At 47.0% G+C, this 26,973-nt stretch overlaps 1 protein-coding gene across 2 annotated transcripts; it reads right to left on the bottom strand.

Moving 5' to 3' along the window:
• Positions 1 to 2,814: 2,814 nt before the first annotated feature.
• On the bottom strand, positions 2,815 to 21,931 carry CALCOCO1 (calcium binding and coiled-coil domain 1). Of its 2 annotated transcripts, none has more exons than XM_066258550.1 (15): positions 21,865 to 21,931; positions 19,096 to 19,275; positions 18,663 to 18,765; positions 17,213 to 17,403; positions 14,697 to 14,855; positions 14,168 to 14,316; positions 11,629 to 11,719; positions 8,288 to 8,443; positions 7,319 to 7,573; positions 6,744 to 6,869; positions 6,185 to 6,280; positions 5,724 to 5,832; positions 5,320 to 5,519; positions 4,824 to 4,930; positions 2,815 to 3,843 (listed from the first exon to the last, which is right to left on the bottom strand). In XM_066258550.1, the coding sequence occupies exons 2-15, from the start codon at positions 19,249 to 19,251 to the stop codon at positions 3,672 to 3,674; spliced, it is 2,070 nt and encodes a 689-aa protein (XP_066114647.1). In that variant the 5' UTR covers positions 19,252 to 19,275; positions 21,865 to 21,931; the 3' UTR covers positions 2,815 to 3,671. The 2 variants fall into 2 exon arrangements, with proteins under 2 accessions (XP_066114647.1, XP_066114648.1); XM_066258551.1 differs by having other exon boundaries at positions 6,185 to 6,274.
• Between the last annotated feature and the right edge of the window lie 5,042 nt (positions 21,932 to 26,973).

Raw genomic sequence — 26,973 nt, 5'->3', positions numbered from 1 at the left:
CCCTGAGCTCCCTCTGTCAGAGACCAGGCCCTGGATCCTAGGTAGGCAAGGGAAATGGCCCTCAGCTTCTGGGAACTCCCATCCTGAAGATGCAGATTTCACATCAGGAGCCATACAAAGGGCAGAGAAAGGAGCAGCTAGGGGTCTAAATATCTGGGTGGAGGGATCTGATGAGGAATGAGGGGTTGTTCACAGAGGAAAGGAGCATGGGGCAGGTTTAGGGAGGTGAAGCAGAACTGGGCTGGGGAGAAAAAAAGTGAGAATGACCCCTGTCAAATTTTGGAGGCTGGAAAGAACGAAAGCCAGGCTGCAGTCCTCCTAAGTGCTTTCAGTTCGGCAGCCTGTGTGTCAGTGACCTTGTGCAGCTACCCTTATGGCTCCAGTGGGGTGTGTGTACCTTAGCAGGGGCTGTGGGTGAGAGTGGGGGCTCTGGGTTCCTGTTTTGTCTTTCTCTTTTGCACTCAGGGGCCACCTTTCTGGAAGCCAGGATATCTGGGTTCCAGATTCTTCCCTCCCTAACCACCCAGACATAAATCACAAGTGATTTCATTAAATGTACCTCCTGCTGGAAATGTTGGCTCATAATTCCTCTCTGATTAACCCCCACTACCCCGGCAAGTTTATAGGCCAAGAGTGGGAGGAGACACAGGGGAGGGGAAAAAGAGGGATGGGGGGAATCCCAGGCAGGTGATGGATGCCTCTGTCAGCCCAGCTCATATTTATTAATAGTCTTAATACGGGAAGCAATAAAAAAAGAGAGGGATTCTATTAATTAAATCATTGTTATAATTAACTTTCATTAAAGGAGGATCAATAAAGAGGAGTTGAGATGGAGAGAGGAGAGATCCATTATCTCTAATTTCCTTGGAAGGGATTCAGGGAATGAGATGGGGTTGCTAGGAGACAGTGATGTGAGGGAAGAAGGAAGGATGTAAGATGTGATCCAGGTGGGGCTAGAAGGGGGGATGGAAGGGAGGGTGGAAGGGAGGGAGGGATTCAGGCAGGTAGAGGGAATGGTGAGGTGGCAGTGGCCTACCCAGGGGCTCTGAAGGGAATGCAGGGTGGATGGTAAGGGGGCTACTGGGATGGTGTGCAGTGTGCTGTAGGCACTCCTCAGAGCCTTGTGAGCACGCAGGTTCTTGACAAATGCTTTATTTTTTTATTTTTTGTATTTTTCTGAAGCTGGAAAGGGGAGAGACAGTCAGACAGACTCCCGCATGCGCCCGACCGGGATCCACCCGGCACGCCCACCAGGGGGCGATGCTCTGCCCACCAGGGGGCGATGCTCTGCCCCTCCGGGGCGTCACTCTGCCGAGACCAGAGCCACTCTAGCGCCTGGGGCAGAGGCCAAGGAGCCATCCCCAGTGCCCGGGCCATCTTTGCTCCAATGGAGCCTTGGCTGCAGGAGGGGAAGAGAGAGACAGAGAGGAAGGAGGGGGTGGGGGTGGAGAAGCAAATGGGCGCTTCTCCTGTGTGCCCTGGCCGGGAATCAAACCCGGGTCCCCTGCACGCCAGGCCGACGCTCTACCGCTGAGCCAACCGGCCAGGGCCGACAAATGCTTTATGATGCTGTGTCTGTCTAGCGCTAGCCTGTGAAGCTGGTTAGAGTGAACGAATGTGTTTTTGTAATTGTGGAGTCAGAATGTGTGCATGGGTGTGTGAGGAGGGTAACAGAGGAAGAGAGGAAGGCAGAGATGGGAAGAATATAAAATAGTCTCTAGAGGCATAGGGTTTAAGGCAGGGGACCCCAAACTATGGCCCACGGGCCGCATACAGCCCCCTAAGGCCATTTATCCGGTTCCCGCTGCACTTCCGGAAGGGGCACCTCTTTCATTGGTGGTCAGTGAGAGGAGCATAGTTCCCATTGAAATACTGGTCAGTTTGTTGATTTAAATTTACTTGTTCTTTATTTTAAATATTGTATTTGTTCCTGTTTTTTTTTTTTTTACTTTAAAATATGTGCAGTGTGCATAGGGATTTGTTCATAGTTTTTTTTTATAGTCCGGCCCTCCAATGGTCTGAGGGACAGTGAACTGGCCCCCTGTGTAAAAAGTTTGGGGACCCCTGGTTTAGGGCATTTTTTATTAAGTGGTACTCAAAGGTGTGCACTCTTGACAGGAGTAATGTCTGTCCTTTGGCCCAAGGAACAGTGATGGCTGCTATAGAGGGTGAAGGTCTGAGTGGTGGAAACCTCCCCTGACTTCTAATGCAGTTTGGTCCTGTACCCTGGGTCCCACCTCCACGACTAAACCCCGAGCAAGCTGACACCGATCCAGTTTGCTCCCTTCGTCACTGCAGTACTCCTCTAGCCAGACCTCCACCTGAGACAAAGATCCCTCCCTCCTCCTATTCCCACTGGTGGCCAGCACAGCAGGAGGCATAACAGGATAGAGCCTGCCTGGAGCCTCCTCCCTCCCTTGACCCTCCACCAAGGTCTAAGAACCAGGTGTCTAGCCCTTCTTTGCTTTAGTCACACTTCATGGTAAGCACACACACACACACAATTTTTTTTTTTTTTTTTAGCAAGATGGAGGGACAGACAAGGACAGATAGGAAGGGAGAGAGATGAGAAGCATCAATTCTTCATTGTGGCTCTTTAGCTGTTCATTGATTGCTTTCTCGTATATGCCTTGACAGGGGGGGGGGGGCTACACCCAAGCCAGAGACCCCTTGCTCAAGCCAGCGACCTTGGGCTCAAGCCAGTGACCCTGCGCTCAAACTGGATGAGTCTGTGCTCAAGCCAGCAATCTTGCACTTTTGAACCTGGATCCTCAGCATCCCAGGCCGACGCTCTATCCATTGCACCACCGCCTGTTCAGGCAACACATTTTATTAGAAGAGTTATACATACCATATAAATATATTTTGGGATATTGGGGGGAGAGCTCTTATTGCTGTGGGGGAACCTGGAGAGGAAGGGCTGGGAAATGGGGAAACTTGGGACCATTGGTTCCCCCATCCCTCACAGAAGGCACAATGCATTATTCTTTCCATGTGAGGACACTGGGAGGGGGGGGGGGTGGCAGGGAGGAACAGGAGATAAGAGTACAGAAAATCTCAAAAATACAAAAGAAACCTTCACACTTAATACCTAATGGTATGGGCAAAGGCTGGGATGGGCTGCAGATGGCAATAGGGCAGTAAGAGGGACCAAGGAAGCTCAACTGAGAGACCTGAAGAGGGCATGGTGTCCATGCTGCTGCCTCAATGCAGGCCCCAGAGGAAACTCAGGGAACTGACTCCAAATAAGAAAGGGTGCCCCAGGGATTGGCTTTGGGGCCCCAGAGACTAGGTGTGTGAGGTGTAGGTGTAGTGGTGGTGGTGGTGGCTTGTGCGGTGGCTGGTGTGTGACAAGAGCAACCAGAGCTAGGAGGGGCTGAGTCTTTCCCCCGAGGGCAGGCCTCCTCCATCCTGGTTCCTCCAAAACCACTTCTGGGGGTAAATTCAGCCACTGCCTTCGTGAGGAAGCCCTGCCTGAACAAAAGAGCTGGGTAGAAGAGGATGAGGTTGGAGAGCTTGGGATAAAAAGAGCATACAGGAGTGGTTCTTAGGAACAGTATCATGGAGCCCATTGTGTTGGAAAAGAGTCATGAGACCTAAGTGTGTGTCTGTGTATGACTGTGTGTGTGTGTGCGCGCGCGTGTTTGTGCTTATACTAGGGAAAGGTGAGATCACTCAAAGGTGAATGGGTTCTGGGTGCTGAAAAAGAAGTGTCCATCCATGTGGTCCTCCAGGGTATCCTTATCACTCTCAGCTGGGAAGCGCTCCTTACAAATGGGACATTCCTTCCATGGAGGGGTGCCCCCAGTGCTGGCCTCCGACAAGAGACCCACTGCAAAGCCACTGAAGAGAGACAGAGGGGAAAGGAGTCAGTGTTTTCTTCTTGACTTGCAGACCTCAGGGAGAGGGATGCACGCATTTCTCTGTTTCCGGATTCCCCTGTTCCTAACACAGCATCCTGGTAGTGCTCTCTCCTAGCCTCTTCCACAACAACTTTCTCCCACAATACTGGAGGCCTTAGTTTCCCGATTCCCTGTGCCCTTCTTCTTTAGTTCCTGCTGGTCTCAGAGTACAGAGCCCATTCCCCAAACTCCTGCTCTCCTCCCTCCATCTCTGTCTGTCTGCTGCCTAATGAGGTTGAAAATGAGTCTGACATTGTCCTTCATCTTCCTGCTCCAGCCAAGAAGGATGACAGCATCACCCCCCCCTTCCCTGAGCCCATCTCACATCCAGGCAAAGCTGGGGACTAGATGATAAAATCTCTCTTCCCTCTGCCTTCCCCTCTTGACCTGCAGAATAAAGGAAGGCAGAGGGGGCACTCTGGTACCTGAATTCCCCAGCCCTGCAGCTTTACCACCCCAAGGGTCCCTCAGGGAAGTCAGGAGAGACAGACAGCATTTCAGGGGTGGTCAAATGGATCCCAGTCTCCTCGCTGTTCTTGTCCCTGGGGGGCTTGGTCACCTACCTCCCTTCCTCCCCCGATGGAGCCTAGGTACCTACCTGGTGGTTGGGGAAGGGATAGGGGCAGGAGAGAGAGGGGATGCAGGGCAATTTGGGCTCCACAGAAGATGGTGCTAGAACACAGAAGCCAGTTTAAGGCAGGGCCTCTGAGTGCATGTGTATTGATAAGCTGAGGGGAGGGACTACCTAAGACACCTGGGATTTAGACTGGTGAGTAATTTTCTGTGTCATCCACACCTATGTCTCCTTTTCTTGGCTGGGGCAAGAAAGAGTTTGGGGGAAGTGTTGGGGGCTGTTCACCCAGATGCCCCTTCTGTTGGCATTCTCCCACCTCCCTCCTGTCCTCCCCTTTTTGTATTCACCTGGCCATGTCATAGAAGGCACTGCCCAATTCAGGAAGCAGCAGATTGGCCTCTTCACCCCCGCTCTGCACAGCTGCCATCAGGACTGACTTCTCATCTTCAGCCTCCTGGGCACAGAAGAGATAGGTTGGGTTTTAGGGTGGCATCCCAGGATGGGGGAGTAGCACTTTGGAACAGTTAAGGAAAGCTGTCCAGGCCAGGACAGAACAGAGGGCTGTAGTAAGAGTGGGGCAGGAAGGGTGTTTTGAAGGGAGCTGGTGGATAAGCAGAGAATGTGTGGGGGGTAGGGACTGGCAGTAGTGAGGCTTTTGGGTCAGATTGGGTTTTGGGGTGGTGTCCATTGGGTGGCCTTGAAGAGAGGGTGGGTCTGCCTTCTCTTCTCCAAGAAAAACTGAGAGTCCTATATGGCTAAGTCTTCCTGCTATGGAGGCTGGGTCATTGGGCTTGGCCCTACCACCCCCTCCCTGCCCCTGTTCCATTCTTCCTCACTGCTCACCGAGTCAGAGCTATTGTCCTCGGCTGGCCCTGAGAGGTGGGGAGCAATGGGAGCTGGCTGGTTGATGACAACTAGGGGAGAGGCCTCTTGGGGTCCAACAGAAGAGGGGCCTGAGTCAGCACGCTCACATAAGCCATATGGTGGGAGCCTCATGTCCTCCGGGGACTCATCTTCTGAGTCTGTCAGAGCAGCTGGGCAGCCTGTAGGCAAGGGAGTGGGCAGAGAAAGAAGGATACACTGTTAGAGGGTTGGATCAGTTCTGAATCCTGTGGATAAAGTATACAGTTAAAAGACAGGGGCCAGAGTCTGGGAAGGAAAAAGGTAAAACAGAAGGCAAAGGAAGTTTCCAGTGGGTCACATGAAACTTTCCCCAAGAGGTGTCACAAGATTGGGAGTATACAGACTCAGCCCTGCAGCTGCCTCCTCATCCTCTGTAGCAGCGTCCTCATTCCACTTCTCATCTGCCACCTTCTCAAGGCGGGCCTCCAGCTTTCTCATGTACTCCAGCAGTTCCTGGTGTTGGGTAGAAAAGAGGTGTGAGAGGCTGGGAAGAAGCTAACCTTGCTTCCCTGTACAACCTTCTCCTGTGTTCAAGATGAACTCTGAGCTTCTGAGGATTAGACACCTTCACCAAGGTAGGGCAGCTTAAGGTAGATTCCCATTTACCCAAGGGCCTTCCTTCCCCCTACACCCCTCCCTTCCCCCAGCAATCATCCTGTCCTGTCAAATCAGCTGATAATGTTCCCATTTTTAGCTTCTGGGCCCTCTTAGAGATACCAGTTTCTAAGCTAAGGGATAAGACACAGTTTCTAGCCCTCAAGCCCTCCATTCTGGCAACCAGGGGGCCTGGGTTCTGGGTTCTCACCTGCTTCTCCTCCTGCAACTGCTCCTTTTCCTTTTGGAGCACATGCAGGGCAGACCGCAGCTCGGTCAGCTCTCGCTTACTTTCTGATAACTGCACCTGAGGAAAAGGGCCAAATGCAGTTTGGAGCCTAGAACGTACTTTGGAAAACCTGGGCTCTGGGACCTGGACCCAACAATCCATTAATCACGCCTCTCGGTGCCTTCATTCCTCCCTTGCCTCAACACATACAGGAGAAGCCCCAACACTTTTTCCATGAGCCCCTTTTCTTGGCCACGGGAGATTCAGTCTCTGCCCTCTTGAGTGAGGACCTGGATGACTTGGGCTGGGCTGCAGGAGCAAAGCAGGGATACTCTTTAATCCTCCTGAGTCATCACTACTAGTCCCAGAATGTATGGCCTGAGACCAGAAACATGGCATGTTTCAAACCAATGAGGGCTGGGAGGTGTGCAAGTAAGGGGCTGCCCAACATACAAGCGAGCACCTGGCTCTTTTGAGCTCACACTTAAGACAGAAGGAGGGGCACTGGCCTCAGGAGGACCAGAATTTGGGGGTGCCTCACCAGGCTAGAATCCTTTTCCCGTGCCAGTTGAGTCTTGAGCATATGATTCTGGGTCCTCTCCTCTTGAACTGCCTTTTCTAGCCGAAGTATCTCTGCACTCAGCTTCAGGATCTTGTCCTTCTCTGCCTGGGAGATGGCCAGAAGGAAAATGGGAGGGTGAAGGAACAGGGACGCCCCTGGTCCCTCACTGTGACCCTTCCTTTATTTAACCAAGTCTTCTGGGAGCAATTTCCCCTTCTTGCTATCCTCATTCCCTTTAACCTGCGAATGAAGGAAGGGATCTAAAAACAAGGTGCCTTGATGATCAGTAATGGGCATTAGCACAGGCTCTGTGCCTAGGACGGTAAATGTTTCTGAATAAAGATGGTAACCAAGGAAGGTGCTATGAAGATCAGGGTTGGGACACTCTGTTTAGGGATGGGTCAAGCCTGGATAGTGAAGTGTTTCTCCCTCACAGCCCCTCCGCATCCCTAAGTTTTCTGAGGCTCCCATTCCCCCCTTTCTCCTCTTAGGAGATCTGACCACAAAGAGGTGGAGGGACGGGAAGTGAGCCTGTCAGCTCTCCCCATCTCTACCTCCAAATTCTGCAGCATCCCTGCCCGCTCCTTGCTCCACTGGCTTTTTTCCTCCTTCAGATGCAGACTGAGCTCAGCCAGCCTGCCATTGACTCCAGCCACTTCCAGGCGACTGCGGTGTAGCTCAGCTATGGTGCGGTCCCTGGCACCCGCTGCACTGGCCAACTCCTCCCCAAGAAGGGTAGCTTTCTGCTGGCTTGAGGCTGCAAGGTCCTGGGCTCCTCGAAGCTGCTCCTTCAGGGACTTCAGCTCAGCCTCAGGAGAAAGGAAGAGATGAAGATCAGGGCTCCAAGTGAGTCTTTGTGAACCAGGAAGGTAGTAAGTAGGCTCTCTCCTCCCCCACTCAGAAGAGGGATGTTAGTCTTTAGTCATGTCTTTTTTTTTTTTTAATTTTATTTATTCATTTTAGAGAGGAGAGACAGAGAGAGAGAAGGGGGGAGGAGCTGGAAGCATTAACTCCCATATGTGCCTTGACCAGGCAAGCCCAGGGTTTCGAACTGGCGACCTCAGCACTTCCAGGTTGACACTTTATCCACTGCGCCACCACAGGTCAGGTTAGCCATGTCTTTCTCTAGACTTTTCTATAATTAGCCCTTGGAACTTTCTCTACATTTTTTTTTTTTTTTTTTTTTTTTTTAGCAAGAGAGAGACAGAGACAGAGACAGACAAACAGGTAGGGAGAAAGATGAGAAGCATCAACTCATAGTTGTGACACCTTAGTTGTTTGTTGTTTGCTTTCTCATATGTGCCTTGACTGGGGGTTCCAGCTGAGCCAGTGACCCCTTGCTCAAGCCGGCGACCTTGGGCTCAAGCCAGCAACCATGGGGTCATGTCAATGATACCACACTCAAGCCAGCGACCTCAGGGTTCTGAACCTGGGTCGTTGGTGTCCCAGGTTGATGCTCTATCCACTGCACCACCGCCTGGTCAGGCTTTCTCTACTTCTTATTGCCTAGGGGCTTCACTCACCACCCGCTGCTGGGCCTGGCTTAGGGTGTCCTTCATCTGGGCCACCTTGTCTTTCAGTCGCTGGGTCTGAGCAACCTGCTCCTCCTGCCAGCCTTTGGCTTCCTGAAGCTCCAAATTCAAGTGACGATTCTCCTGTTGTGCCATTTGGAGCTCAGCCTGAAGGAGGTGGAGAATAGGTAAGGAAAGGAGTATATGTATCTGGGGTAGCTAAGGAGGTAAACCACTGTGATAAGAGAAGTCAAGATTCCACTTCTCAGATTTAACACAAACTCAAGCATTCTGCTCTTGCCAGCCCTTCTTGGGTTCTCAGCTCAAAGCGACTCAATCATGAACATCCAATCTCCAGCTTCCTAAATGCGTTATCCAGTGCCACAGCCCAAGGTCTTACATAAATCTAGGTATCCCAGGTCCCATTTCTGCTTTCCCACTTTTTCTTTTAACCCTTTGAGTAGTACAAATGTTCATGTACATCCTCACTCCAAGGGTTAACAAAATACTCACTACTTTAAGGGTTAAAGCAAAACAGTCTAAATGTCCTCCAGGCCCCACACACTCAGCATATTCTACCTCCCATTCAACCCTAGTTCTTTCCACTTGTATTTCTGTCCATAGTTCAAACTAATACCCAGGTGACTCAAGCTGGACACACTGCTGCCATGCTTGGCTCTGTTCTCTCCCTAGTGGCCCACAGAAAACCCTATTGCTTCTCCATCCTGCATGTTGTTCACGACCATTCTCTCTTTTTTACTATTGCCACAGCCATGTTAGCTCAGGCTCTGGTCATTTCTTGCTTAAACTACTGAAAAACTTCACAACTAGCTCCTTTCCCACAAAACAATCAGATTAATCTTCTCTGAGTACATGCCACCTACTTGAAAATCATCAATGCCTCTCAATGCTTACAGAATAAAGATTAAATTATGCTTGTCTACAATCTTACCAGGGCTTATCTCAAACTCTTCATCCACATATTCAACTGCCCAAAGTGTTCTGAATTGTAAGCCTTTGCTCATGTTTTCCTCTGTTCCTAGGATGGCCTCCCTTCATCTGTCTACTCAAATTCTACCTGTTCTTCACTATTGAGCAAAAGGTTTTCAAATAATCTTCCACAGAAGCCTGGGGTTCTGAGGAAGCCATTCAGAGGCTCTGCAAATATTTGATTTAAACTTCAAATATTTTAAAATATTAAAAATTATGTGAAGAAATGCACAAACTCACGAGTGAAAACCTTGGAGATCACCAATCCATGGACATGTTTCCAGGTTAATACATTTTTGTGCAAAGCTCAGAATAAAGTTTCTATTGTACCTTCTATTGATGTGAAGAGCAAAATGAGATTACAGGTGGATAGTTTAAAAACTGTCACCAATTTGCACCTACTTGTATGTGACTCAAAGTGTTCTCAATATTGTACAACTAAAACAAAATACAGAACTACATTAGCTGCTGAGGCTGACCGAACAGTCATCCACAACCTCCAATTTCAAAGTTTGGTATCCATCAAAATTATCTAATTGCTTTCATTACCTTAAATGTAAATGTTGGGCCTGACCTGTGGTGGCGCAGTGGATAAAGCATCGAACTGGAACGCTGAGGCTGCTGGTTCGAAACCCTGGGCTTGCCTGGTCAAGGCACATATGGGAGTTGATGCTTCCTGCTCCTCTCTCTCCCCTCTCTCTCTCTCTTTCTCTCTCTCGCTTTCTCTCTCGCTCTCTTTCTCTCTAAAATGAATAAATAAAATTAAAATAAAAATGTAAATGTTATACATTTGAATTTATAAAAAATATAGTAATAAATAGTAATGAAATATTGCTCTTATTTATTCAGTGAGGTTCCACTTAAGATGTAAAACTTTGCCCTGGCTGGTTGGTTCAGCGGTGGAGTGTCAGCCCAGAATGTGGAAGTCCTGGGTTTGATTCCCAATCAGGGCACACAGGAGAAGTGCCTATTTGCTTCTCTACCCTTCCCCCTCTCCTTCCTCTCTGTCTCTCTCTTCTCCTCCCGCAGCCAACGCTCCTTGGAGCAAGGTTGGCCCAGGTGCTGAGGATGGCTCCATGGCCTCTATCTCAGGTGCTAAAATGGCTCTGGCCGCAACAGAGCAATGCCCCAGATGGGCAGAGCATCGCCCCTGGTGGGCATGCCGGGTGGATCCCAGTGGGGTGCATGTGGGAGTCTTGTCTGACTGCCTTCCCGCTTCTAACTTTGGAAAAAAAAACAAAAACAAAGATGTAAAACTTCATCAGAGGATGGGGCAGAAAGAGCACTGCTGCTAAAAATGTTTAGAAATACTAAGCTAGTTTATATCTCTCTTTTATTTTTTAGTGAGAGACAGTGACAGAGAGGGACAGATAGAGACAGACAGGAACAAAGAGAGATGAGAAGCATCAATCATCAGTTTTTCATTGCGGCACCTTAGTTGTTCATTGATTGCTTTCTCATATGTGCCATGACCAGTGCAGGGGCTATAGCAGAGAGAGTGACCACTTGCTCAAGCCAGTGGCCTTGGGCTTCAAGCTGGTGACCTTTGGGCTCAGGCCAGTGACCATGGGGTCCTGTGTATGATCTCACGCTCAAGCCAGCAACCCTATATTCAAATCATATGAGCCTGTGCTCAAGCCAGTGACCTCAAAGTTTCAAACATGAGTCCTCAGAATCCCAGGCGAATGCTCTATCCACTGCGCCACCATCTGGTCAGACTCTGCCCCTCTTTTATTATTTTTTCTGAGTTTTTTTTTTGACAGAGACAGAGAGGGACAGACAGACAGGAAGAGAGATGAGGAGCATCAATTCTTTGTTGTGACACCTTAGTTGTTCATTGACTGCATTCCCATATGTGCCCTGACAGGGGGTTGCTACAGCAGAGCGAGTGACCCCTTGCTTAAGTCAGTGACCTTGGGCTTCAAGCCAGCGACCTTTGGGCTCAATCCAGCAACCACGGGGTCATTTCCATGATCTCACGTTCAAGCCACACTCAAGCCAGATGAGCCCGCACTCAAGTAACCTCAGGGTTTTGAACCTGGATCTTCGTGTTCTAGTCAGATGCATATCCACTGTGCCACCACCTGGTCAGGCCTATGCCCCTCTTTTAAAAGTCCCTGCTAATGTCTCTAACAAGATGTGCTCACATTCACCTCTGTGGAGCATCAGAACACTTTATCACACTTTTCTGTTGATACTTACATTCCCCCTTGACTAATCCTGATTTATGTATATGACTTAGTTCCCTAGGAGCGTGTACGTGATGTTTCTTTACATTTTTATCCCCTTTAGTGCCCATCACTCAGAAGGCACTCAATAAACACCGGAACAATTGAGAAGGCAAACCAACCCTGAGCCCTTACCTCGCTTTGCTCCTTGTCTGCTTGCACTTCCTTTAACTGCCCAAGGAGCTTTTCTTGTTCACGAGTCAGGGCCTTCACTGTGTCTCTAACCCTATGAATTGGGGGACAGAATATCAGATAACCGACTGGTCACCAGAGAAGAAATGAAGTACTCAAACTTCTGTCCTGAGCTCTTTTACTGGTGCCTAGAAGGCTCAGACCCCCACTTTTCTCTGGCATGCTCCAATTCCCAAACCGAGTTCTAAGCCCCAAGTACTCAACATTCCTGATTCTGGAGCACAATCTAGATATAAAGTTTTTCTTTTCTTTTTATATATCATTTTAAGAAATGATCTGTTGATGGCTCCTTGGTTTTGAGTCAGTCAGGAGACCAGAATCCAGTCTTTTCTAGACAAGGGACAGCCATTGTTGATTATAAACTTTTGGTCTAGATAGGAAGTTGGCAGACTTTTCCTGTAAAAGGCTCAATAGTAAATATTTTAGGCTTTGCAGACCATGTGGTTTCTATGGCAACTACTCAACTCTGTCATTGTCCTGAGGAATCAGCCATAGATAAGAAGTAAATAAATGAGCATGGCTATTCCAATAAAACTTTATTTAAGAACAACATTTTAGTTTCACCTATTTTTCACATATCAAAAATATTTCAACTATTAAAAACTATCAAAACTTTATTTATTTATGGCAGAGAGAGAGAGAAAGAGAGAGAGAGAGAGAGGGAGAGAAGGACAGACAGGGAAAGACAGTCAGGAAGGGAGATGAGAAGCATCAATTCTTCCCTGCAGCACCTTAGTTGTTCATTAATTACTTTCTCATATGTACCTTGACTGGGGGGCTACAGCAGAGCGAGTGACCCCTTGTTTAAGCCAGCGACCTTTGGGCTTAAGCCATTGACATAGGGTCATGTCTATGATCCCATGCTCAAGCCAGTGACCCTGTGTTCAAGGTGGTGAGTCTGCGTTCAAGCTCATGACCTTGGGGTTTTGAATCTGGGTCTTCTTGTGTATCAGTCTAATGCTCTATTCACTGTGCCACTCCCTGGCCAGGCTGATCCCTCCTTTTCTATTCCATGATTTAGATCCTAGACATTTAGTATCTTCCTAGGGCAAGATTAACATGTCCTGGACTAAAGAAGCCTCAGGGATCAACTCACTTTTTATTCTGGGCCTTGGACAGAATGCCTTTTTCCTTTAGAGAGTTTTAAAAAGATAATAGCCAGGTCCTGGCCGGATGGTTCAGTGGATAGAGCATCATCCCAGTGCGCTGAGATCGTGGGTTAGATCTCCTGATCAGGGCACATACTAGAAGCAACTAATGAGTGTACAACTAGAGTGGGTGCTTCTCTCTTTCTCCCCCCACTTCCTCTCTCTCTCTCTCTCTCTTGTTAAAGAGACACACACACACACACACACACACACACACAGATGGGAAGGGAGAGAGATGAGAGCATCAATTCTTTGTTGCAGTGCCTTAGTTGTTCATTGATTGTTTTCTCATATGTGCCTTGACCAGGGGGCTTCAGCTGAGCCAGTGACCCCTTGCTCAAGCCAGAGACCTTTGGGCTCCAGCCAGCGACCATGGGTCATGTCTATGGTCCCATGCTCAAGCCGTATAAGCCTGTGCTTAAGCCAGAGACCCTGGTGTTTCGAATCTAGGTCCTCAGCATCCCAGGCCAATGCTCTATCCACTGCTCCACCACCTGGTCAGGCTGTCTCTCTTTCAAATCAATGAAAAAAAATAAAATCAAAGCTACCATTTACTGAATGAAAGAAACTTAATTACATCATTTGATGGAAGAAATAACTAGAGTATTTCTCTTGGTGAAAATCTGAAGAACAAGCAGGGGAAGAGGTCAATATTTGTGTTATTTGATAGAAATAATAGTTGTCTGGTAGAAGAAAGAAATTTATTTAGTGTGGCTCTAGAGGTCTAAACTAGGACCAAAGGGTGAAGGGTACAGTTTGGCAGAGATTGAATCAACACAGAGATACAAAAATGACAGACATCTGACAGTGAAAGAGGCTGCTTCTCAAGTAATGATCTTCTCCTCCATACCCTGTTAAATACCTTACATTCCTCCCAATGGTAAAAGTTTACAATTTATACTTTTTTTTCAGGAAAGAGTCCATAAAATTCATAGACCATTCATTCTAACATTTCCTAACAGTGAGAACAAAGTCATTTTATTCTTTGCTGTGGTAAAATCTGAAATCTTATCTTTTCTTATCTTGTATTGACTGTTCTATCCATTCTTTTTTTCAAATCCTCTACTCCTAGCTCCTGCTTAGCCTTTGCTACACAATAAATAGTAACTACAATTACTTCTGAAGGTGAGGAATACAGAATAAGTTAGCTAAAGATGGAAGATAGTAAAGCAGTAAAAGATAATCTCAGTAATTGAAATACCCTAAGTGAGGTTGAGAAAGAAAAGGGAAACCACCTGAGACAAGAGAGCAGGACTGCCTGCTTGAAACAGGAGGCTGGATTTCCAGGGGCACAGGAAATGACAGGAAGCAATGGGGTAGAGGAGGACCCTCACCTGTCCAGCTCCACCTCCTTTGTAAGCACTTTCTCACTGATGGTCTGGATGTCATTTTCCAGTTCCAGGATGTGTGTCACATGGTCTCCCTGTTGCTGGTTCAACATGTCCCTCTCTTCTGTGAGTTCCCCATAGGACTGGGAAAGCTCCTGGAATTAAGGTTCCCCAAAAGAGAAAAGTTGAAACTCATCTCAAAGAGTGGAGCAAAGGCTTAGGAGCATACCAGAGTTTGTTCCCACCCATCTCCCCAGTAATCTTCCTTGAATCAGAAACTGTAAGGGAAAATTCCCTTACCAGTGAATATAGCTACTTCCACTCTGCCTCAGCATTCCGGTGTTCAGAGAACCGAGTCTTTTACAAATCTGGGATGTGTCTCCCATCATATCAAGAATCCCACTTGTTACACCTTTTACCTATTTCTTTGATGCCAGAACCATCTTGAAAGCCCACTAACATCTCTTCACCGGCTTCCGATTTTGGACCTTGGGTGAGTATCTGGGCCCTGTTCTGCCCCCAGCCCAAATCCCACCTTGTACTGTTCTGTCAGCTCCGTGTGCTCCTGCCTGGCAGTTGCCAGAGCCATCTCAAGCTCCTGTACTCGGCTCCTCAGCTCTGTGACCTGCCTCTCCAGCTGCAGCTTCAGTTGCATCAGGTCATTCCTCTCTTGCTGGCTTTCATCCAGCTGGTTCTACAGGGGGCAGGATAAGAAGGGGGTGTGCTTGTGAAGCACCCATTCCAAGGTCCCATCCCCATCACTCTGCAGATGCATTTCAGGATTGGGAAGTCACAGCATCACAGAATACAAAGAGGTTTGTGTGCTACTGAATCCTGTACACCAGCCACCAGACACACCAGGCCCCACCCAGCACTCTTCATTTTATTTACTTATTTTTCCATTGATTTGAGGGGGGGGGAGGATGAGAGAGAGAAAGAGAGAAAGAAAGAGAGAGGGGGGGAAGGAGGGGAAGAGAGAGAAGAGGAGGAGAGAGGAAGGAGGGGAGAGAGAGAGAGGGAGTGAGAGAAAAAGATAGAGAAGCATCAACTTATTTCATTTAGCTGTGTACTCATTGGTTGCTTCTAGTATGTGCTCTGACCAGGGATCAAACCCGCGATCTTGGTGTGCCAGGTAATGCTCCATCACTGAGCTACCCAGCCAGGGCCAGCTCCTGGCACTCTTAACTGCCCACCCTTCTTTTACTTCTTCCCACCTGAGGGTTGGACCCTCCTTGGCTCAGCCATGGCAGGAATCCCTCAGCTGGTAGAAGTCTTTGTAAATCCACACAGACAAGAGATGGGTTTCCCTAATTTTAACCTACTGATTCAGCAGTCAGACACTAGGTTTAAATCTCCAATACAATTTTTATGAGCTATGTGACTCTGAACAAATGACTTAACTTCTCTGAAATCTGTGTCCTCATTTGTAAAGTGATTCCTTAGCCTGGGTTGTTTCAAGATAATTGTAATGAGAGTGATGAATGTAAAAACAGAATATGGTCTAGGAGCTTACTCATCTCTGACTAATGTTAAGATATAAACATCTTTTTCCTATTCTTTTGTCGACTCCATGTGTTCACAGGGTTCTAGAGGGCTGGTGTTTATCAAAACCAAAGACAAACTATTCAGTTTACCTCTTCTGAGCCTTCCTCAGACCTGTCCTCTTATCTGGGGAGTGTACTTCCTTCCCACCTAGCTGGTCTTCACCTTTCTTCAGGAAGTCTTCCTTGCTAACATCTGCTTCTACTTCCTAACTCTTCTCTATTTGGTCCAATAGAAAAATAATATGAGCCACATATATGACTTAAAATTTTCTAGTAGATATTTAAAAAAGTACTAAAAAGAAGCAGGTGAAATTTTTTTTTTTAGATTTTATTTATTCATTTTTAGAGAGAGAACAGAGAGATAGAGAAAGGGAGAGAGAAGGGGGTAGGAGCAGGAAGCATCAACTCCCATATGTGCCTTGACCAGGCAAGCCCAGGGTTTCAAACCGGCAACCTCAGTGTTCCAGGGTCAACGCTTTATCCACTGTGCCATCACAGGTCAAGCCGCACGTGAAATAATTTTAACAATATTTTATCTAACTCAGTCTATTAAAAATATATGTATATTTTTGACAGAGACAGAAAGAGTCAGAGAGAGGGATAGATAGGAATAGACAGACAGAAAGGGAAAGATATGAGAAGCATCAATTCTTCGTTGAAGCTCCTTAGTGATTGTTCGGTGATTGCTTTCTCATATGTGCCTTGACTGGGGGGGGGGGGTGTACAGCAGAGCGAGTGACCCCTTGCTCAAGCCAGCAACCTTGGGTTTCAAGCCAGCGACCATGGGGTCATGTCTATGATCCCATGCTAAAGCCAGCGATCCCTTGCTCAAGCTAGTGAGCCCGCACTCAAGCCAGCAACTTCGGCATTTCGAACCTGGGTCCTCTGCTTCCCAGTCCAATGCTCTATCCACTGTGCCACCATCTGGTCAGGCTCAGTCTATCCAAAATATTATTTCAACATCTAATCAAAATAAAATATCATGCAGATTTTTTTTTAATAGTAGGTCTTCAAAATCCAGTAAGTGTTTTACCCATACAGTACATTTCAATTTGGAATAGTCAAGTTTCAAGTATTAAAGAGGCACATGTGGATAGTGCCTCTGGTATTGGATGGAGCAGGTCTGGGGTCCTGAATATCTGTTCTCACTCCTCACCTGTCCTGGAAGTGGGTCTCATCTGCCCCTTCCTCTTGTCATTCATTCCCTGGAGTGGCCTCCCTTAACTCTTTGCATTTTCTTCTAGGGCCTAGGGCAGGATGTAGCACTTAAAGAAGGAACACTTATAGAGTTCTTGTGAAATCTTGAGTAATGGTGGCTTGCTTTCCTGCCCGACATGTTCATGTCTATGTTACATTGAGACTTTCTTGAAGATAAGACTTTTGTATAACTCCCAGTGAGGTCTTCAGTTGAAGCTACAGCTGAGGGGAGGGTGCAGTGGGAAAAGGCCCCTTGCCATGGTGTCCACTGACTCCCATGCAACTCCATGCTCTGTTGCTCTGTTCTTACCTGCAACACAGTTGCTTTGGGGACAACTAGCAGGATATCAGAGCCGCCATCAGTCTCCTCAACAGTCACCAGTTCATCCATGGGCCTTGGCTCTCGGAACTGGAAAGCAGGGCTCTGCCCACACACCCGACCCTGGCGATTCACATATCGAAACTGGTAGAGCTGGGCTCCTGGCTTGGGCAGGTAGCTGGCTGTGGGAAGAAGAATGGACCCAGGACCCCAGTATGACCCCAGGCCCTCCATGCTCAGCAGGTACCTTTGTTGTATTTTATTAGTCACTGTCTTTGGCTCTGGCCCCTTGCTCTTTGTTCCATGTTTTCTCTCCTCTCCACCTCCCACAGGCTATTTCTGTTCCCGGGGATACTCTTCTCCCTCCTTTCTGCCTAGTCCTTTCCTTCCTCTGTTTCTTAAACCTACCTTCAATAATAATAATAATAATAATAATAATAATGCTAGTTACTCTTTATTGACTGCTCACCATGTACCAATCACTGTTGCTCATCATGTACCAGTTACTGTGCTAACAGTTTTCTCTATATCATTTAAAATCCTCTCAGTGTCCCTTTAAACCAAGCATCCCTTTTAGTAGATGTAGCTTATTTTAATGTTAACATAATAGACACAGAGAGGTTAAATAATTTGCCCAGTGTCAAACAGCTTATAAGTATTAGAGTTGATTTGAACCCAGGCCTTTCAGAATCAAATGACCACCTTCTTCTTAACATTTGATAACTCCTTTACCTCTTCCCTACCCCTAGTTCCTACTTCTTTCAGTAGGAGGTGGGGTTAGTTGTACTCTATAGATCCTTCCATCTATAGACTATAAGTCATAAGTCATCAATTCTGAGATAATCCCATGTCAGCTGAGTCTGTTGGATATTTTCTTTCTTTATTTTTTTAAAAGATTTTTATTTATTGATTTTAGAGAGAGGAAGGGGGGAAGGGAGGAGGAGCAGGAAGCATCAACTCATAGTAGCTGGCTCTCATATGTGCCTTGACTGGGCAATCCTAGAGTTTTGTTTTGTTTTTTGTTTGTTTTTTTTTGTTTTTTTTTAATGTGCCTTGACCGCGGGCCTTCAGCAGACCAAGTAACCCCTTGCTCGAGCCAGCAACATTGGGTTCAAGCTGGTGAGCTTTTGCTCAAACCAGATGAGCCCTCGCTCAAGCTGGCGACCTTGGGGTCTCGAACCTGGGTCTTCCGCATCCCAGTCCGACGCTCTATCCACTGGTCAGGCAATCCCAGGGTTTTGAACCAGCGACCTCAGCGTTCCAGGTTGACACTTTATACGCTACACCACAACAGGTCAGGCAATATATATTTCTTATTTAATTTATTTGCACTTATTTTTTCTTGTTCTCTGTGCCTTTCATGTTTCTGAGCCCACTTCCTTTTTCCAAACCTCTTCCAAACCTTAACCCCTCCCTCCTGGTTCTCCATCTTCCCTTGTACCTTGGAACTGGACACTGGCATGAATGGGGGAGCTGTCAGTTGCACTTTCAGGCACTGAAGACCATACAAACGTGTGGTAATCCCGAACACAGGCAGCCTCTACCTGTGAAAGTCCAAGGTGAGAGAGGACTAGGGTGATGGAACTACCAGCTATAGATAGTAGAAAGGGCTGAGGGATTAAATGGGAGGAAAAGATGGTGTTACAGTGGCAAGGATGAGAGACAGGGAAAGTGGGGGACACTAATATGTCAAAAGACAGCAAGGCTAAATGGGGAGAAGATGAGCTTTGCTTATATAGATAGATGGCCTCTGTCATCTGTGACATCTTTTCCCCTTCTTCTCTGTCAATATGAGGTTGAGAATCCAAAAATCTAGTCATTTTCCCTATTCCAACCAGCCTATAAACCTGAGCCATAAAGGTTTCCAGGTGTACCTTGAAGATGCCAATCCAGTCACTGGCACTGGGCACAGTGCCTGGGGGAAGGGTGTAGTGACATTCCACTTTGGTGTTGGGGATGTAGGTCCGGGCCACATTTAAAAAGTTGACTCCACCCCGAGATGGTGCCCGGCTTAGTGATGATTCTTCCATTCTTCCCTTGAGATATGTGCCCCCCTATGAAACAAAGGGTTAATATCCTAAAGTTTCTCCATTCCCTTTTCCCCTCTAAGTTCCATCCATTTCCAGCCATATCCCCTGTCACTGCACCTGGAGATGAAGTCATATTTAGTCTTCAGTCCCTGAGGATTATAGGACCCTTTTAGAGATGTTACTCTTAGCCTGCAGGACACAAGTCTGGCTGGCCTTCCATGTCAATCCTAATCCTGTCTCACATCACACCCACTCTAAATCATAAACTCTGCTTAGAGTTAAGATCTAATTTGTGCTCCCTTTTCACAGCTCCGCTGACCAAGTCTCAGTATCCCAGGCTCTGCCCTCCTTAGTCTCTCCTTTCACGCCTCTTAATTTGAGCATTTCAAATTCTTCAGTTTCCATGTCCAGACCCCATCCCTCACATCTCCTGGCTCTTGAATTAAAAATCCAGCTGAGGTGTGGGGCCCCCTCATTCTGAGCAGGTCTACTTGTGCACTCCTGAGCTTGCTGACCCAACTGTATAGCAGAAGGACTATGACATCTGAAAATAGCAACTAACCTCTGAAAGTAATAATTGCGACCTCAGAGCTAAAATATAGCATGGGGGCCCTGGCCGGTTAGCTCAGTGGCAGAGCGTTGGCCTGGAGTGTGGGAGTCCTGGGTTCGATTCCTGGCCAGGGCACACAGGAGAAGTGCCCATCTGCTTCTCTACCCCTCCCCCTCTCCTTCCTCTCTGTCTCTCTCTTCCCCTCCCGGAGCTGAGGATCTATTGGAGCAAAGTTTGCCCGGGCGCTGAGGATGGCTCTGTGGCCTCCGCCTCAGGTGCTAGAATGGCTCTGATTGCAGCAGAGCGACGCCCCAGATGGGCAGAGCATCGCCCCCTGGTGGGCATGCCAGGTGGATCCCGGTCAGGCGCATGCGGGAGTCTGTCTGACTGCCTCCCGTTTCCAACTTCAGAAAAATACAAAAAATAAAAAATAAAATAAATATAAAATATAGCGTGGGGTTGGAAACCAGTCCAAACCTTAGGCTCCTGAGCTCTTATTCTCTCCCCCTCTCTGAACTGTCTAACCCCATTAAAACAAACAAAATAAACCAAAACAGCTTCCACTCTCATCTAAGAGACAGGAGAGGGAGGATATAAGGAAAGACAGGTTCTGTCCTCAACTTCATTATTTCAGGAAGTCAAGAATTCTGGAGGAGGCTGCTATACAAGGGTGGAGTGAAACACTCAGCAGGAACGTGGTGGTGTGGGAAGGTGGAACGTGGGGGCTTGGAGCCAGGAAAGCCCCACCCCTGGACAGGGGAAAGATTGGAAGGTGGAAAGTAAGGAGCCCTGAGAAGGGAATATTTATATAAATATAATGTTGAGAGAAGGAAGAGATAGTTCAAAAAGAACCTAACATTCTTTTCTTCTGGTCTTGCTTGAAGCAGAATTAGAAACCTACTGGTTTGACTATATGTAACCTAACTCCAGTATTTCCCTTCCCATTTTCTCTCTGCTCCCCTTGGCCTCAATTCTAAGTGCTGAATTCCTCTATCTGCTTGGATTAGTAGCTGGAAGCACACTATAGGAGGAAATTGAGAGAAGTTAGGTGGGGAGAATTAATTGAAATGGGGCTGGGGTGAGGAAAGATAATAACAATCAAGAGAACTCCCAAGCCCAGGGCTGTGAGATGGCCATCCTCCTCCCTCCTCTCTAACCCAGTAATCATCCTGTGTCAGCCCCAGCTGACTGTGTCCGGTCAGCCACAGCCACTAATCATGTACATGCCCCCAAACATCACGAACCCACACCAGACTAAAGAAAGGGGGGAGCAAGAACTTTAAAAGAAGACAGATGCTCAGTATACATGGAAATGTAAGCCAGCTCAACAAAAAGGAGCAACTTTTGCTTCCAAACTAGACTGAAATGAGGAAAAGAGGTTTCTTTGAATTTTCACCTCTCTTAAAAATCTCTAGTTAAAACTAGTTCATGTATTCTCCAAACACAGTTCTCTGGCTTTCTTAAGAGGGGATAAGTTATTCCAAAAATCTAAGCCTGGGAAATCTCAAATACTCGCCACAAATAAAATCCTTAACAGCTGGAAACATTCCTCAGGCCTGAAAGAGAGCTCTGGGCATCCAAGGTATATGTGTGTAGCCAGATTGAGGTGTTCCTATGGTGGGGTACCGTCACCCCACTCTGCAGGGGCCTAGGTTTCCTTGACATTCTACACCTTGTAAGGTTTTCTCCCCAATGAGTCACATAGTAAAGGCCTTTGGATTGGCGAAGGGTGGAGGGGTAAAGGGAAGGTTTCTGAGGGCCAGGTCTTGCATAGGGGAGAATAAGAAAAGATTTCAGCCTCCCCAACCCCTTTAAGCGTCCCAAGCTTTTAAAAGAAGAACGGAGAGGAAGGTAAGAACAGTGACGGGGGCATCCCTTTGATTGGGGCCGCCTTGAGACCAAGCACTCCCAAAACAGTGGTGTGGCTTCTCCAGAACGGAAAGTATTAAAACCCAAACGCTCCTGCATCCCCCTTCTACAGTCCCCTCAGCTTATCCTTTCACAAACCGGAGAGTGGGGTGACTCCCCATAAGGTCGCCCCCAAATTAGGCCAAGTTTCTTACCCTACAGACGGATCAGCTGTTCCCTCACCTTTCACCAACGACAAAAACAGCACTCCGACTCAGAGAGGGGCGGGAGAAGAGCGGGCGCGAGGACTTCTGGGGTTTGTGGTTCCCCCACAGCCTTTTACTGGTGAGCCAATTTGGATAGGGGACTACACGTCCCAGGAGGCCATGCGCAAGGAGGGCGGAGAAGAGGGCGCTCGTGGCGGCGGCCTCACCATTGCATTCTGGGAAGCATAGTTTTCGCTTCCATGACAGCAAACGAGGGTGTGTGCATCAGAGGACTTCACAGCCCATGATTCCTTACGAGGGGCAGGCTGTATTAGTGGTGACTGGTGGTTTGTCAAGTGCGTGGTAGGGGGTTAGGGAGTTGTTACTGCTCTAACGTCTGCTTTGTAGTAATTTACAGTGGGCCGAACAAGTTCAGATGTACTCTCTTGTTTACTTTTAACAACAAGCTGTGAGATAGTATTGCTTTCATACGTTACAAAGGAAGAAACTAAACCTCGGAGCGGTTAAGGAACCGGTCTAAAATATCAAAGTTATGTGATAGGATTGCTAGGCTCTATAAGGGCAGTCTCCGTGCCACTACGTCACAGCTACCTGCCATTTAAGGGATGGGAAACTAATAGCTATGCTAGCAGTTTCTTTTTTGTTTTAACCTCAGGGACAACCCCTGTAAAAACTACGTGATGTGCACCACTATATTTTTCCAACTTGGTTTCAGTGACGAGCCTACCAATGCTCACACTCCTGGACTGGGCTCCCCTCGAGTGACCTCTACGGCCTGAGGTGGTGGAATTAGGGATGGTGTGGGAGAGGGAAGGTGAAGTAGAAGAATGAAGTTGGAAGGGGAGCCTGGTGTCATTCAGGACTGGTCACAACTCAAGCCCCTTACAGGGGCCAGTTTGCCCCAGCCTTTTAACTGTCTTAATTAGGATAACAAAACATGTTGTTGCTCCTATTTTCATTTGGGAAAGTTGAAAGATTCACACTCTTCTCCTCAAGTTATGTCAAAGACTTGGAGATCTTGTCCCTTTTCCCCTGCCTGGACTCGCCCAAGTAGTCGGAAGGCATTCTAAATGACCTCGCTCCCTGTTTCCGTATTAGGGTATCACAGTCTAAGGATTGATTTGCTCATTCTGGGTGGCTGCTTTTGCCAAGTTTTTTGTTGTTTGGGTTTTTTTTGGTAGTATTTTGCTTTTATGACTGAATAGGGTGTCTGGTGCCTGCCTTTGGGTGCCTTTCACCCGAAGATCTCCAAGCACTTACCTAACTATAAGTCACTGGGCTTCACAAACATTAAGGAGATACATCTGTGTAATTAGTCAGGATTTATGAGTTGCAAGCTACTGGATGAGCTCAAGGTCCTGGAGTAAGTTAAGAGTGAGGCCAAAAACAAAACAAAACAAAAGGCATGCAAAAAGAGAGAGAAAGAGAGAGGCCTTCTCAGGGACTAAAGTCTCAAGTGTTCTTGGTTTACATTTTATATCCAGAATAAATGCTTGAAAGAAAACTCAGTCTCAGCTGGAGCTAAAAATAATAACTTCCATTTTAGGGTACTTGCAATGTTTTCATGCTAAGAGGTTTTCTTTTTTCTTTTTTATTAGGGAGAGAAAGAGAGAGGGAGACAGACAGGAAGGGAGAGAGATGAGAAGCATCAATTCTTGTTGCAGCCCCCTAGTTGTTAATTGATTGCTCTCTCACATGTGCCTTGAGGGAGAGGGGCCTCTGGCTGAGCCAGTGACTCCTTGCTTAAGCCAGCAGCAACCCTGAGCTCAAGCCAGCGACCTTTGGACTCAAGCCAGCGACCATGGGGTCATGTACATGATCCCATGCTCAAGCCAGTGACCCTATGCTCAAGCCAGCAACCTTGGAGTTTCGAACCTGGGTCCTTTGCCTCCCAGGCTGATGCTCTATCTACTGCGCCACTACTTGGTTAGGCTGAAAAGATCAAGTTTGAAAGATAAATGTAAGCCAGAGTGTGGAGAATCTTGAATGCCAAGTGAGGCAGAGCCTGCTATGTGGTTATCAGAATCTCTTGCCTTCTTTTTCTTTTTTTTTTTTCTTTTTTTTTTTTTACAGGGACAGAGAGAGAGAGAGTCAGAGAGAGGGATAGATAGGGACAGACAGGAATGGAGAGAGATGAGAAGCATCAATCATCAGTTTTTTGTTGCGACACCTTAGTTGTTCATTGATTGCTTTCTCATATGTGCCTTGACCACGGGCCTTCGGCAGACCAAGTAACCCCTTGCTCGAGCCAGCGACCTTGAGTCCAAGCTGGTGAGCTTTTTGCTCAAGCCAGATGAGCCCACGCTCAAGCTGGCGACCTCGGGGTCTCAAACCTGGATCCTCCGCATCCTAGTCCGATGCTCTATCTACTGCTCCACGCCTGGTCAGGCTGCCTTCTTTTTCTTAGACACATAACTGGACCACGTTTTTCAGTTTCCCTTTAAGTAATTTATCTTACTTCCAGGCATGGCCCATGAAAACCTCTCAAGGGAGATCTTTTATATTCTTTCTTTTCTGGCTTGATGCATATAACCTTAAGCACAGTGATCTTGAAGGCCAAATGTTAAAGATGGTGGGAACACAGATTAGAAGGAACCAACCTATCTCCCTTAATCACCACTTGACACAGAACTACCTGCTAGTCATGAACATGCATTTTGGACTTCATCTGACCAATAAAGCAATTTCTATTTGTGATACCACTAGAATTTTGGGCTTTATGTTTTATAGTAGGTAGTGTTTTCTTTTTTTTTCTTTTTTATTATTATTTTTTTATTTTAGTGAGAGAAGGGGAGGCAGAGACATACTCCTGCGTGCACCCCTCCTAGGATCCACCCAGCATGATGGGTGATGCTCTGCCCATCTGGGGCCCTTGCTCCATTGCAACTGGAGCCATTTCTTAGCGCCTGAGGAAAGGCCATGGAGCCATCCTCTGTGCCTGGGGCCAACTTGCTTCAATTAAGTCATGGCAGCCAGAGGAGGAGGAGGAGGAGGAGGAGGAGGAGGAAGAGGAGAGAGAGGAGGAGGAGGAGGAGGAGGAGGAGAGAGAGAGAGAGAGAGAGAGAGAGAGAGAGGTGAGAGGGGGAGGGGTGAAGAAGCAGATGGGTGCCCTGACCAGGAATTGAACCCAGGAAATACACACGCTGGGCCAATGCTCTTCCACTGAGCCAACTGCCCAGGGAAGGTAGTATTTTCTTAACCAATACATCAAGTTAAAAGATTTGGACTTGATTCCCCATAGGAATAGGAAGTTAGTCACTGATTTTTTTTCAAAACAAGGGGAATATAATACTGTGAAGATTGTTGGGAGTGACAGTTATGGGGATCAAAAAATACTATGGAGTGAGGCTGTGAGATCTTAAACTGTGGAGTTTTCAGAATATAGGTTAATTCCTGACTGGGACTGGCAGAAGACGGACAAGGCTCTCTAGAGGCTGTGGAAGGAGCTGCTGCAAAATAAATCCCATTTCCTGAAGTTTAAAGTTTTCTTCTTTTTTGTTAAATTCCTAACTCTGGTATTTCTTCATCTAGCCCACTGCCTGGTACATAATAAACTTTGAATGGAAGCTGGTCTTGGACTCCTGGAATGCTTTGAGGAGCTATAGCTGCGTGAGTTCCTATTATGTGAGAGGGCTCTTTCACCCATCAAATCAACACAATAACCATGCAAGGTGCTCTCAGATTTCACAGGTGAAGAAACTGAAACTCTAAGAGTAACTTATTTAAGGTTTCTCAGAACAATCTCATTCTGAAAACCATATCTTGTCCAATATAATACAATGGTTTCTCAAAAAAATCATAATGGCTAGGATTTACTGAGTGGCTGCTGTGTTCCAGGTGCTCTGCAGGTTGCTTTACAAACATAACAGAAGCAGCTGGTGTATCAGTTATTGCAGGTTGTTACTTCGTGTTTCCAAACTATGGACTCTGTGGGAAGTAGGTGTCACAGTCTCCTTAGGCTGCTATAGCAAAATACCATAGGCTGGGTGATACAACAGGAATTTATTTCTCACATTTCTGGAGGCTTAGAAGTCCAAAATCAAAGCGCTGGCTGATTTGGTTCCTTGATGGGTACTTGCTTCCTGGCTTGTAGATAGCTAATTTCTCACAGTGTCCTCACATAGAAGAAAGTGAGAAAAAGCAACATTTCTGTTTCTTCTTATAGGGTGCTAATTCTATCATGAGAGCCCCATCCTTATGACCTAATCTAACCCTCATAACCTTACAAAGGTACCATCTCCTAATACCATCACATTGTGGTTTAGGGCTTCAACATATGGATTTGAGGTAGATACACACATTTAGTTCATAACAAAAGGAAAAACATGAATTTAATTTGGGGGCAAAGTCTGATTGTTTTGGACTTTTCTTTAGGGACTTGTCCCATTTTCTCTTGTCCTCTTAGTTCTTTGGCTCCACGAACAGCTGGAAGGGTGGTTTAGGGTTCTTTATAACACTCAGGTCCTGCAGCTCCTGCTTCCCTTTGTAGACCCACAAACTCTAATCTCAAAGTGTTCAGATTGCTTTCCTTCTTATTTTTATTTTATTTTTTTTCAGAGACAGAGAGAGAGTCAGAGAGAGGGATAGATAGGGACAGACAGACAGGAACAGAGAGAGAGATGAGAAGCATCAATCACCAGTTTTTCATTGCGGCACCTTAGTTGTTCATTGATTGCTTTCTCATATGTGCCTTGACCATGGGCCTTCAGCAGACCGAGTGACCCCTTGCTCAAGCTAGTGACTTTGGGCTCAAGCTGCTGAGCTTTGCTCAAACCAGATGAGCCCGTGCTCAAGCTAGCGACCTCGGGGGTCTCGAACCTGCGTCCTCCGCATCCCAGTCTGATGCTCTATTCACTGTGCCACCGCCTAGTCAGGCTTATTTTTATTTCTTTTTTTTTTCTTAAATTTTATTTATTCATTTTTTTACAGAGACCAGTGAATCAGAGAGAGGGATAGATAGGGACAGACAGACGGAACGGAGAGAGATGAGAAGGATCAATCATTAGTTTATTTATTTATTTATGTATTTTTTTTCTGAAGCTGGAAACGGGGAGAGACAGACAGACTCCCGCATGCGCCCGACTGGGATCCACCCGG

The sequence above is a fragment of the Saccopteryx bilineata genome, chromosome 2 (genome assembly GCF_036850765.1).
Source record: "Saccopteryx bilineata isolate mSacBil1 chromosome 2, mSacBil1_pri_phased_curated, whole genome shotgun sequence".
In the NCBI taxonomy this organism is placed as follows: Eukaryota; Metazoa; Chordata; class Mammalia; order Chiroptera; family Emballonuridae; genus Saccopteryx; species Saccopteryx bilineata.
This window is presented reverse-complemented; position numbering and strand designations above follow the sequence as displayed.

Excerpts from the sequence above, each read along its gene's own strand:
- CALCOCO1 (XM_066258550.1), bottom strand. The coding sequence starts at position 19,251 with ATGGAAGAATCATCACTAAGCCGGGCACCATCTCGGGGTGGAGTCAAC. Across the intron at positions 14,856-17,212 it reads CCAAAGCAACTGTGTTGCAG|AACCAGCTGGATGAAAGCCA; the intron begins GTAAGAACAGAG and ends TGCCCCCTGTAG. Across the intron at positions 6,281-6,743 it reads GGGAAAAGGATTCTAGCCTG|GTGCAGTTATCAGAAAGTAA; the intron begins GTGAGGCACCCC and ends CCTTTTCCTCAG.